Source organism: Cucumis melo, chromosome 12, assembly GCF_025177605.1.
Source record: "Cucumis melo cultivar AY chromosome 12, USDA_Cmelo_AY_1.0, whole genome shotgun sequence".
Lineage (NCBI taxonomy): Eukaryota > Viridiplantae > Streptophyta > Magnoliopsida > Cucurbitales > Cucurbitaceae > Cucumis > Cucumis melo.
This window is the reverse complement of record NC_066868.1, coordinates 27,808,698-27,820,133: the sequence shown is the minus strand read 5'-3', so window position 1 is coordinate 27,820,133 and position 11,436 is coordinate 27,808,698. Positions and strand designations below refer to the sequence as shown.

Here is an 11,436-nt window from a genome sequence, read left to right as displayed (position 1 = left end):
CGAACCGAAAACCTTGATTACCAATTGGCTAAAACTCAATTTATTACGCGAAAAGGGCAAATTGCTAAATCCACCAAAACGGAAGTGGTACCTACAAACTTGCCCTTGCCATTATACTGATTTTTCAATTATAAAAATTGAGCCATCAACTTATATGAATGTTAAAACTGGATCTTCAAAATTCAAACTTGTATCATTGCACAAATTGCAACAATCGTATAAATTTAACGGTCCATTTCTTATCATCTAGATGGTATACTTTCTATTACTATTTGTGAGTTTGACGGCTCAATTTTGACATTTTGTGTCTGCCAATATAAACTCCACTCAACTCAGGTCCTTGGTTAAAATTTATCACCCCCAAGTTGTACTCAACCAAAAAAAAAACATTGGTATAAGGTAGTAGACAAAGTTTTGGAACATAATTGTAACTACCATAGGTTTTGCAACAAGTCAAGAGAAGAAAAGAAAAACTTCTTAAAAAGAAAAGCCAAAGAGAAATAAATTCTCTGAACCACAATTAAAACAGATATGGGCAATAGTACCTTCGAGACCTCCGGGTGGGATGATCAAAATAACCACGCTGCCCCTGAGGGAGATAGACTGGGATACTTGAACCAAATTGGAAAACGGATCATGACAACGAATATGATGACTGGTATATGATTAAAAATAAACACTTGATAAAAAAAATTTTATTACTTCAGCTAAAATACTGATAAAGATTTACAATTTTTACATGTAACGGCCAAATAATCTGTAAATTGAAATATCAGCACACTAACTTCGAGCCCAACTCTGTGCCTCCACATCTAACACTCATTTTCTTTTTTCCTAAATGAGAAAGGCTAAAGCTTAAATCATTGAATATAAAAACCCATACAAGTACAATTAATACCTGGGTTTAGCGAAGCATGGAGACTTCTGGAAAACAACCGCACTTCTTCTGCCCTCCCGTTTGCAGGAAAGAAAAAAGGAAAAAAGGAGAAAGACAGAGCATTGCAATTTCTTTTGTACATTTAAGTGTGAAGGGACCTATTTATATTACTCAAAATGACATTGATGACCTAACTTGAACATATCTAACATCCTCAATCGATTTCAAGGAGATAACTTAGAAATCATTTCTCTCTGACATTCCCATTTGTATGGTTCTATTTGTGAAGCATATTGACTTAAGTTGAAAGAAAATCGACCAGAGAAGCATTAGGGATGTAGAGATAATTGGCCGACGTGAACAAAATCAATCAATTAATAATTAAAGTGAAAGACATTGTACCCTGTCAGGAAGATTTCTAGGAAGGGGAAGTGCAGTAACATATCTCTGGGGGCAAGATTTCTGAGAACTTGCGGTTAAATCAGAGGATGATGAGGCCTCACCTCCATCAACTTGTCCTCGGCTATGGAACTTGGCAAACCGATTGATAACAGAGAACTTTTCGAGATCCTGGCATTCCACTCTCAAATCTAAGATTGAAGCTCTTTTCTCCACCCTGGCATAGCAAAAACAGCTTAGTACTAATATAAAGTAAATCACATCAAATAGACAACCACATGAGATCAGTAAACAAAGTAATGGCAGCAACAGCAGACACCAAATTAACAGAAGAAGCTACCTCAGTAAATCATCTTCCATCTTCTGTCCCCGTTTCGTGAACTCCTCCACAACTTCAATAATTTTGTGAACATCAGATTTCCCCGGTACCTTAGGTCTGTCAGGAAGGCTAAAACGAACATACGAATAAACCATTATATTAGTATAAACAAATAATGGAAAAATGTACAACCTGTCCTCCTTGCATGGACATTCAAAATTCTAGAATTGTGGAGGAAAATTCTTACGGATCTCTGCTTTCTGGATGGACCGCATTGTCAGTTCCTGTGAAAGAAACTATATTACAAGCATCCCCTAATGCTAGCCTCGCAACAAGATAAGCCACACTCTCATAATGTAAACTGGCATCTGAAGAGAGAGTTGCAGAAGGAGGAGGACGAAGGAGTTGTTGTACAAGCTGTGTGGTCAAGTTAAGCCTCCTCTTCAATTTCATCATTATTCCATCGTCGATCATTTCAACTTCATCTTCTCTCTGTCAAAGGGTTGAACGGAATAAGAGCCATTTTTTAATAGAATAAGAATTCTGACTAAATCAAAGATCTGGAAAAACAAACATCAGACACAAGAAGAAAATAGTTTTAACATATAGCATACCTTCTCAATCAGCCGATTGGTTGCCTGAGCCCAGTCAACATCTGCCATGCTGCAGACAGAAATCAGCAGTTGGCGTACATAAGAACAAGCATTTAAAAAATGATAAATAAATAAATGAATCAAGCAATATACCAAACCGATAAAATCCACCTTTCACGAGAAAATTTTTCGTCATGGATAGAGAATGTATATAACAAGAACCAAATTTTGTAAGACAAGAATGGATCGCCTTTTTGAGAATACAGACACAGTGTCAGCAAAAGAAACAAATTTGAAAATGAACACCAGAAAACATTATTTTAAATTCTCAAAGTAATCCAATCCTTCACATTTTTTTAAAGCATTTCAATCCATTACTCTATTTAACCAGAGACACTGATAAAATTTTGAGTGACGGTGCAAGAATCCGTTTTTGTATATTGAGCAGTCAGTTTGCAGTTGCATTTCAAGTCCAACCTTTCTAGCAGTTCGTTTCCTTTAAATTAAACTACTTTGGTTTAAATATTCTGAGGGAAATAGAACCTTATATCATGCAGCCGTCTAAAGCTCTGTGTCATTTCTGCATTCCATGATAACAGTTCAGGTGCAGAGCTTTTGCGCTTTTTTGGTCTTGCAGCAGCCAAACTTTGATTAATGAAATCAAGGGGCAAAGGTTGACCTGCTGAGAAATTTCTGTGTTCTATCGACATGAGAGTTGAAATTTCCCGTGCATTATTGTGCTCACTACCATCAGCGGAAGAATTTGCTGGCTTCACAGAATTTTGAGCATTGAAATCAGGGCCCCTTTCAACAATCAAAGGTTGATCCAAAGGTGGCTTTATGGTTGCATTTTTAGATCCAGGAAATACTGTTAAAGTTTGTCCATTTTTGAAGGTTCCGTATTGATCAAACCAAGATGGTGCCATCTGAGGACTGATTTGAGAATGCTCGCTTCTCACAGAAGATGCAATGTCACTACTAGATGATATGTAGGCATCCCCCTTCTTTGATGAAAAATTAACCGCTGCTGCATCTACATGAGAAATGGAAGCATGGTTAAGCAAGGACTCTCTGACAGCATTACTGTGTCCACGCGGTAAAAGTTGGCCCCCATCCATTGCAACTTGCTGAGAATCTAAACCACAATCCGAACCCTTAAATCTCTTACCACTCCTGTTAGTCGGGTCATTATCTGCATTTTTCACAGCCTGCATTTGATGCAGTAATGTGTGATGCTGCTGCGAATTAATATTTGGATGCATAGAATGACCAACAGTCTCAATATTTCCTCGAGTACCCATGGAATTTGATGGAGATGCACCTAATGAGTGATGTCCAGCAGATTCCAGACCACCTGATGCAGTTGTGGCCTGCGGGGAAATTTCACTCTTCCCACCTGAAATTTGCTTGCCAGGGCTTTCTTGCATTTGCTTTTCTCTCCCAATAATGTTTTGCAGATTGACGGAATTTTCACCATGGGCCATAGCCTCTAGTTCCAATTTCTCTCGACTGTCCATCTCCTTTTGTCCTGAAAAGCTCTTATCCGCGTTGTCCATGTGCATACGAGATTTGAACAAATCTGAGGCAGCTTTTGATGAATCTGCATGTAGTGAATGTTTCTGGTTTGTGACATTTGCCCACTCATTAGATGAGACTTTTGAGAAAGCGGCATGTTGAGATGTAGACACAGAACCCAATTCCTGCGCAAGCTGGGGGAGATTTTGGGCATTAGATATATCGCCACTACTTTGCTGAGATGTGTCAGCAGAAGAAACTAGGTTCATTTGGAGGCCGCTTCTGGAAATATCTGTCGACGCCATATGACTATTTTCAACTCGCTCAGAAGAGTTATCAAAATATTTTGAATGCATACCAACTCTATCAGAAAACACATTAGCAGAGTGATTGGCAACAAGGTGCTGATTTTGAAGATGACTTCTAGGATAAGGAAAGGCAGATTGAGAAGCTGCAGCCAAGTTTCCTGGAGCATTCATATGAGGGATTTTATTGACATTATGTCCGGAAGGCCCAGTTATATTATTTCTCAAATCCCTCTGTTTAGAGGCTACAGGAGGCAACAACAGATGGCCACGTTCTCCTGATTCAGAAGTAGAATGTGTTGAATTCATAACCATGGGCAAGGAGGAATGAGAAGATAAAGCAGCATCTTGCATGGACAATCGTTGTGGGGGACCCAGTTGCAAACCAAAAACTTGAGAATCAGACGACTGATTTCGTGGTGTTTGACCAACTGATCCCTCAGAAGTTTCTGCTTCACCCATTTCTGAAGAATGATTTCGGTAAGAGGGACTACGTGTTGCATTGTTATGTTCTCTTGGTTGATCCACTTTGTGAAGAAGCTCGAGCATATTTTGGCTAGCAAATTAATAAAGAATAAGAAGGATGTTACTTAAAATCATCATTTGATCTGAAATACATAATCCAGAAACACATAAATGCACGCATTAATGCGACAATTCAGAAAACACATGGAAGGTGGGAAAGGAATTTACCAATTGCTAAACTTATACACAAAATTAAGAGGAACCACCTTTGAAAAGAAAATTTGGTAATTTATGGCTAACCTTGATTGTCAGAATCCAGTTATAAATTAACAGTGGGTAAAACTACGTCTCCATCTGTGGTTTGTTTAAATAAGAAACCAAATTCTCATAAACCAATCACAAGTATATACTGTCTATATACTGTGTCAAGACTATACTTGTGATCCACTGTCTATATACTGTGTCAAGACTATACTTGTGATCCACCCCATAACAAGCCAAGAAGATCACCCAAAGCAAACCATACCATTAGCCTAAACCCTAATCCCTGTTGATTATTATAAACCTTTTTAACAGAAATCAAATCCTAAGCTGATCAAATGTACCATGTGAACAGAACAATATTTGAAGTCATATGTACTGGATCAAATGCAGGTTCCTAAATGGCTTCAAAATTTTGTTATACGATTGATTGAAAAATCAATTGCAAAGACTGAAATAAATATATGATAAAAGATCAAAAGCGGCAGAAGCATCAAGCATGAATTGCATCAATGGTAGTAACATCTATGCCTACTTTTCTAATAAAAAGTCCAGTTAGTTCTGGGACTCATGTTTTACTAGGTTTGTTTGTGCCCTTGTGGGTTCTATGCCTACTTTTCTAATAAAAAGTCCAGTTAGTTCTGGGACTCATGTTTTACTAGGTTTGTTTGTGCCCTTGTGGGTTCTTGTATTTTCGTCTGAAATCTCAATTTCTTGCCCAAAAGAGATAATCAAAACTTTCATAAATGGTACTAACATCAATGATCAATAAATTGCATGAATGATATAAAACATTGTTCAAGTGTCAGACTACCTTGGTGGGAATGCCACATTTCGTGGATCGTGACCAGCAAGTTTGTCCAAAGAAGAAGAAAAACGAGATCCAAAAGGTGGAAGCATTCTTTTAGAAGGTAAATCTCCAAAGGCTCTCATTTCACTCTGAAAACAAGCTTAAGCCTCCATTAATCACAGAAATTTTGAATGTATACTCAAAGTTAGAAATATAAAAAGAAAAAGATTAAAAGAATTGACATTACTGAAAAATAAAGTCTCATTACCTTTTCAACTTCAATAGCATTCCCCTCTGTTCCAGATTTGGATTGCCTAAGATTACTCGGCTCACCGCCTTTAAATCCATGAGAGTTCTGCTGCACATGAGCCTGTGCTTGTGTAACATGACTTGTTCCAAAAGAAGGTTCCACATCCATTTCTAAATTCCCCATTGGATGGTACTGGAATCTTCGAGACGTTACAGATGGCTTCCGAATGGTATTACCTCCTTTTTGTTTGCTTCCAGAAGAAGTGTGTGTATCACTAGCATTTGAATTTTCAACCTCATTCATTTCAGTAGCACCCTTTTCTAGACAACTGTTCCCAGATTCCAATATTTGAGACCCCTTATCAATATGATGCTGGTATTTTGCCATAAAACCACTTTCTTTTAGGTCCATTGAAGAATTAGCATCTTTCCAAAAGGAAAGGTTACGATTAACTGGATTTTGTTGCCTGTTTCCTAGGTCATCTCTTAAACTGCTAGCATTGGCTATGGCAGCATTATTCATTAAATTAGAACCTTCATTGTACACCTGTGTGTTCTCAACAGCATGATTTGCATGCTGCAATTCATCATTTGGGTTGGAAATTGAATCGTGGTTTTGCTTGAAGATAGCAGAAGAGCCCATCTCTTCACGTATAGATCGCTTATGATCACCCTGAGAAGATTGTGACATGTTATGGTTCTCATGATTTTTCATATTGTTACCTTCATGGGAGAACATCGGTTCAATATAGCTCCAACCATTAGGCTTACTTGGTTGGCTATTATAAGTGGCCACACTCTGTTGACGGAGCCAAGAACCTGACAAATTATTTGCGTTGATTTCCACACCTGAGGTATTACCTTCATTTTCAGATAAATTCCGACCTTCAGCATGTGACTTCGGTTGCAGATTTCGATCTACCCACTTTCTTTCACCTTCCAATGACGAAGGGGTTGAATTTTGGGCACTACTGTTCTGAAAGCTTTCAGTTTGTTGAAAGAATGATTTCTGTCCAGGTTGTTGAAATGAAGGGACATTGGCTGAGTTTATATAATTGTTGGGCTTACTATTAGCCTCGGCAGAGACAGAAGCATGTCTAGCATTTAAAGTCTGCAAGTTGTTATCAACCCAAACCGGTTGAAGTTTTCCACTGTCATTAGCTTCTGAATGCTGCTGATTTCCATTGGGAGGCCCACTATTATTGAAGTTTACACCACCCCAACCTTCTTGAACGCCCATATCCCCACTTGAAGTTTCTGCTACAGCTGACTGCATCAGAGCACTCCAACTTCCACTCTGTAAAAAGGAATATCCAGAATTAAAATCACTACCATCTGCCATGCTGTAACCACCTGCAGTAATATTATCGCTCCGACCAAAAGCATCCCACAAGTTGTCATCCGAACCATACAAAATCTTCTCCTCAGTGGGATCTAACGTAGCCACATTCTGCGACGGAGCAATCTGTGCCATTGTCTTCTCCTGTGACAGTTCAGATCGACCATCAAACTCTTGTCTGCCACTAAACTCCTGCATAGATGCATGCCTATGTTGGAGATTCACATGCTGAGAATTTTCAGAATTTAATCCACCATTTAGACCTTGACTAGCAGACATCCCAAACATACTTTTCCCCTGGAAATCCTGTCTCACAACCATTCCATCTTGCATGCTAACCTGATCTGGGTATGCAGTATAATGGCTCCCTGAAACAGGGTTGTTACTAACAGATAGCTGCTGCATAGCAGGTTTATCTGTTGGAATGAGAGAATTTGAACCTAGAAAACTACTTGCAGAAGAAATAGGAACACCATACAAAGATTGATCAACTTGTTCCGGAATTAAACCCATCATGCGCAGTGCTTGTTGCTGCTCTGAAGGAAAAACAAATCCACTGGAGGGACCCTGCATTGGTGTAGACAAACTATGCTGCAACGAGTTTGTATTACTCCCCATATGCTCAGGTTGCCAAGGAGAGGTAGATAATTCATTAACAGGAATACCATCAATCAGCGCAGCTGAATGGTTTCCTGCTCCCGGCTTTGAGCTAATCTGATTCATCGAACCATGTTGTCTTGCTTCCTGCTGTTGATATTGGTGTTGCCTCTGAAGTTCTTGTATATGTGAAAACATCGCTTGTTGTTGCAGAAGCTGCATGTCAGGATTCCCAAGCTGCTGCTTAGGCAAAATCTGTGAAACACTGGGATTTCTGCCACTCAATTGCTGTTGACCCCCAAAAAAATCAAAATTTACAGGAGAATCAGTAGTTTCCAACCTAGCTACATTTTTCTTGCTCAGTTCAGGATTATTCACTTGTTGTGCTTCATGAATAGATAGGCCTCTGGATGTTAAATGCCTATCAGATACTGCATCTGCACCTAAAAAGTTTGCTTCAATTTGCCTTGGATGGAAAAGTTGTTGGCCGGCTGCATAACCATTCAGAGCTTGTTGTTGATTTTGAGACTCGCTTCTTCCTATCTCGGAATTTATATATGATTGAGAGAAGTTCAAACCATGAAGCGAATGAGACGGCTGGCCCACTCCTCCAGAATCTGCTAGGAAATATATAAACAAAATACAGTAGATGCTATTAAAAAATGGAACAATGACGATCCATCCATCATGCACACAAACACAAAGTAAGCAAGAAAGAAATAATTAATTCATTGAGAAACTATAAAGTAATACCTGGTTGGTGTGCATTATAATTCTTCAAATTTGCAATAAAAGGAGAATTAATCTCTCTCTGGTTTCTAACCCATAGATTATTATTAAGACCAGCCCAGCTTCCATCAGCAGCCTGTGACTGATGCTGGCCCTGATACAAATTTTCTTGGCCAAAGAAATTGTGGACCCTGTCTCCAACTTCGTTTCCAGGCATAGATGGTCAACCCCACTGCTCTGCTGGTAATGACTTTTGGTGTGAATATAGGTACCTAGAAGAGAAGTAAAAGCTATAAACTGTTGAAAATCCATGCCTCTTACTGCGAACACACATAAATTTCTCAGGTGCAATTGTTTCCAGAAACCTACCCCCTTTTGGTCATTTAAGATTTCTCAGAATTGCCATAAGAGGAAACCGTTCAAAAGTATCCTGCATATAGCCACTCAATTACATCATACTAAATTGAAAATAGATTTTAAGGACAGAGAAACTAGCAAGGAGTTGCAGCACAAAGATGGATAACTACTCATCATTGCCTATGGGGATAGAATTAGTAATTATCAAACCTTCCCAAAATAACTCACCCCTAACTTAGAAAAAGAAATCACTTTTTCAAATATATAATTCTTCCAACACAATGAATCTTATCAAAACAACTAAATGCGAGTGTGTAGTTAAGGTCTAAAAACTGCAAAATTAGAAAATAGATATGTAGTAGATTTCAGTTATATCACTTGAAACCATTTATTAAATTGAGGGAACATCATACTAGAATAATGAAGAGATAAGAAATGACCACAAAACAAAGCCCATGCCAACAAGTGGGCTATAAAAAAAAAGTAGGAACTACCCAGATAGTATAAAGAGGGCTCAATCATTTGTAATCAACAGAAGTTTGATCTCATTGATTTAGGAATTTTCATACGTCTTCATGAAATGTAACACTACAAACCGTAAAGTATGCTACTTATTCAATCTAACAACAGTGAGTACTGCCCATATTAGCATATCATTTACAATCAGAATGTGATCTTTAAGCCTCAGGTCTCAACAAACAGCAAACCAACCGAAGGCAAACAACAGAACCCCCATTATTTTTCTGTTGACCCTTTCCTAACCTGGAGTATAATAGATATCCTCTTTGGTCCTCATAAGGCTTCAGACCTGAGGAAGAGAGGCTTTAAAGCTCCAAAGAATAAGAACCTAAGGTTCTCCTGAAAAAGACACATTTTAACCATTCAAACTGACCTAAATTGTGAGTTTAATGTTCTTATATTTTTCCAGTTTCTGACGTATATCCTTTTCAGCTCTGTTCCTAGCTAACATGGATTTAGATTTAACTTTGATTCAGAGGTTATGAACCACCACAGTCTTTCCAAGCATTTCGACATTTTACATATCATAAATGATCTATTTAATGTGGTAGAGAGAACATCCTTCTTCTTGCTGGCCACTGGAGCATAGAGTTTCTAGAAAATGAAATTTTGTTGTTCAACGACAACAATAGTTTGTGAGGTGTAAATTGGCTATTTTTACTTGTTTAAAACAGAACAAGAACAAATGGTGATACCATAATTCGTGATAAAAAAAACACCAAACCCAACCTGAAGGTACCATAGCCAATACAGAAGGGAAAGAAAATGGAAAGAAACCTAGCCACCCAATCAACAACTGAACAGATCGGAGGTACAACTTCTAACATAGTTATAATTGCAGTCCATAAAGTGCGTGGTCACTGAACGTATCCTGATAAACCATGTGATGAGCCACGTGAAGTGAAAGTTATAACACTACGCAGAGTGGGATCCTTATGAAAATTGACCTGTTAATTCAAGTCATTTTCTTAACGGGCAAAAACAAAGAAACAACGTCCATAAAATCAACAATGTCCTGCCAGAATACAAGAATATGAGTAGCCATTTCCATGAATACTAGTATTTCCACAGGGCATAACATGAAGACGACTGCGTATATTCTCAATAGACATCAAGTGGACTCCATGTATCACCACATAAGCAGGACGTCTCTATAAAAGAACCATTGAACGAACATGAGAGTAAAAAAGGGCTGCAAATACCCATTTTCGCAGTGATTATGGCCCGCAAAGAAAAGATTACAACGTTGCATTGTAAAAAAAAAAAATCCTTCCCCAGATCCTAGAAGAGCTTACCAAACACGTAATAAGCAACAAATACGAAAATGGGGATGGGGATCGAGAAACGCCATGTTAGGCTGACACAGGCAGCTACAGTATACTCGTCTGAAGACTCCATTGTCAACAAATAGAAGTAAAAGACATCCTAAACAAAACTAATCCCATCCTACCTCCTCTATTTCTCAAACAACCAAACATGGACAGAACCCACAAATTTTTCTCCAGATTAACCAAAGGAGAAGGTGCAAAACAACAGTAACAAGCTGTAACAAGCTGCCCGACCAGAAGACGCCACCAGTAAATCATCTATTAACTATTTCCTAAAAAAAATGAGCCGCAGAAAAGGGGGAAAATTAGGGTTTTTGAAGATAAAAGAAGGAGGCAACGAACTCACACTGATTTGATGAGCTTGCGTATGAAACTTGAAGGCGATCCTCTGATAATGCTGGATTGTGAAGTGTTAGGGTTTGAATCAGAGAGAGAGAGAGAGAGAGATACGACTATATGAGCCTCCCCGAGCTCAGAGAGAGAGAGAGAGAGATAAAGTGATCGAAAGAGTGCGAAAATTTCAACGAACTGGGGCACAGAACTGAGGCTCGGACCAAAGCTGAGGCTCGGGATGAATATGGGTGATTTGGGTCCGAATGTGAGCCCCGATTGCCATCGCCATCGCCATTGCTATTGCCCAATGAGGTTCTCAGAATTCATGTTTTTCTTCCTCCCAATAATGAGTTTAGGCACGTGACTTTAATGTTCTACCGATATCATTATTGGGCCTGGGTCTGGGCCTGGAGCCCAATTGAAATTAACTTGGTAGATCAGAGCCCAAATCTTAGGATTTT

At 38.7% G+C, this 11,436-nt stretch overlaps 1 protein-coding gene across 2 annotated transcripts; it reads right to left on the bottom strand.

The window, feature by feature from the left end:
* Positions 1–680: 680 nt before the first annotated feature.
* LOC103490979 (uncharacterized) lies at positions 681–11,152 on the bottom strand. 2 transcript variants are annotated; one of them, XM_051080249.1, is made up of 10 exons: positions 10,991–11,152; positions 8,808–8,868; positions 8,463–8,710; positions 5,793–8,326; positions 5,549–5,673; positions 2,732–4,564; positions 2,210–2,258; positions 1,843–2,087; positions 1,617–1,724; positions 681–1,493 (listed from the first exon to the last, which is right to left on the bottom strand). In XM_051080249.1, the coding sequence occupies exons 3-10, from the start codon at positions 8,653–8,655 to the stop codon at positions 1,259–1,261; spliced, it is 5,322 nt and encodes a 1,773-aa protein (XP_050936206.1). In that variant the 5' UTR covers positions 8,656–8,710; positions 8,808–8,868; positions 10,991–11,152; the 3' UTR covers positions 681–1,258. The 2 variants fall into 2 exon arrangements, with proteins under 2 accessions (XP_050936206.1, XP_008449086.1); XM_008450864.3 differs by lacking the exon at positions 8,808–8,868 and having other exon boundaries at positions 10,989–11,147.
* Positions 11,153–11,436: the final 284 nt, after the last annotated feature.

Coding starts and splice junctions, on each gene's coding strand:
- LOC103490979 (XM_051080249.1), bottom strand. CDS start 8,655: ATGCCTGGAAACGAAGTTGGAGACAGGGTCCACAATTTCTTTGGCCAA. Junction 1,725..1,842: donor CATCCAGAAAGCAGAGATCC/GTAAGAATTTTC, acceptor TGTTCGTTTTAG/CCTTCCTGACAGACCTAAGG. Junction 1,494..1,616: donor ATGGAAGATGATTTACTGAG/GTAGCTTCTTCT, acceptor TTGCTATGCCAG/GGTGGAGAAAAGAGCTTCAA.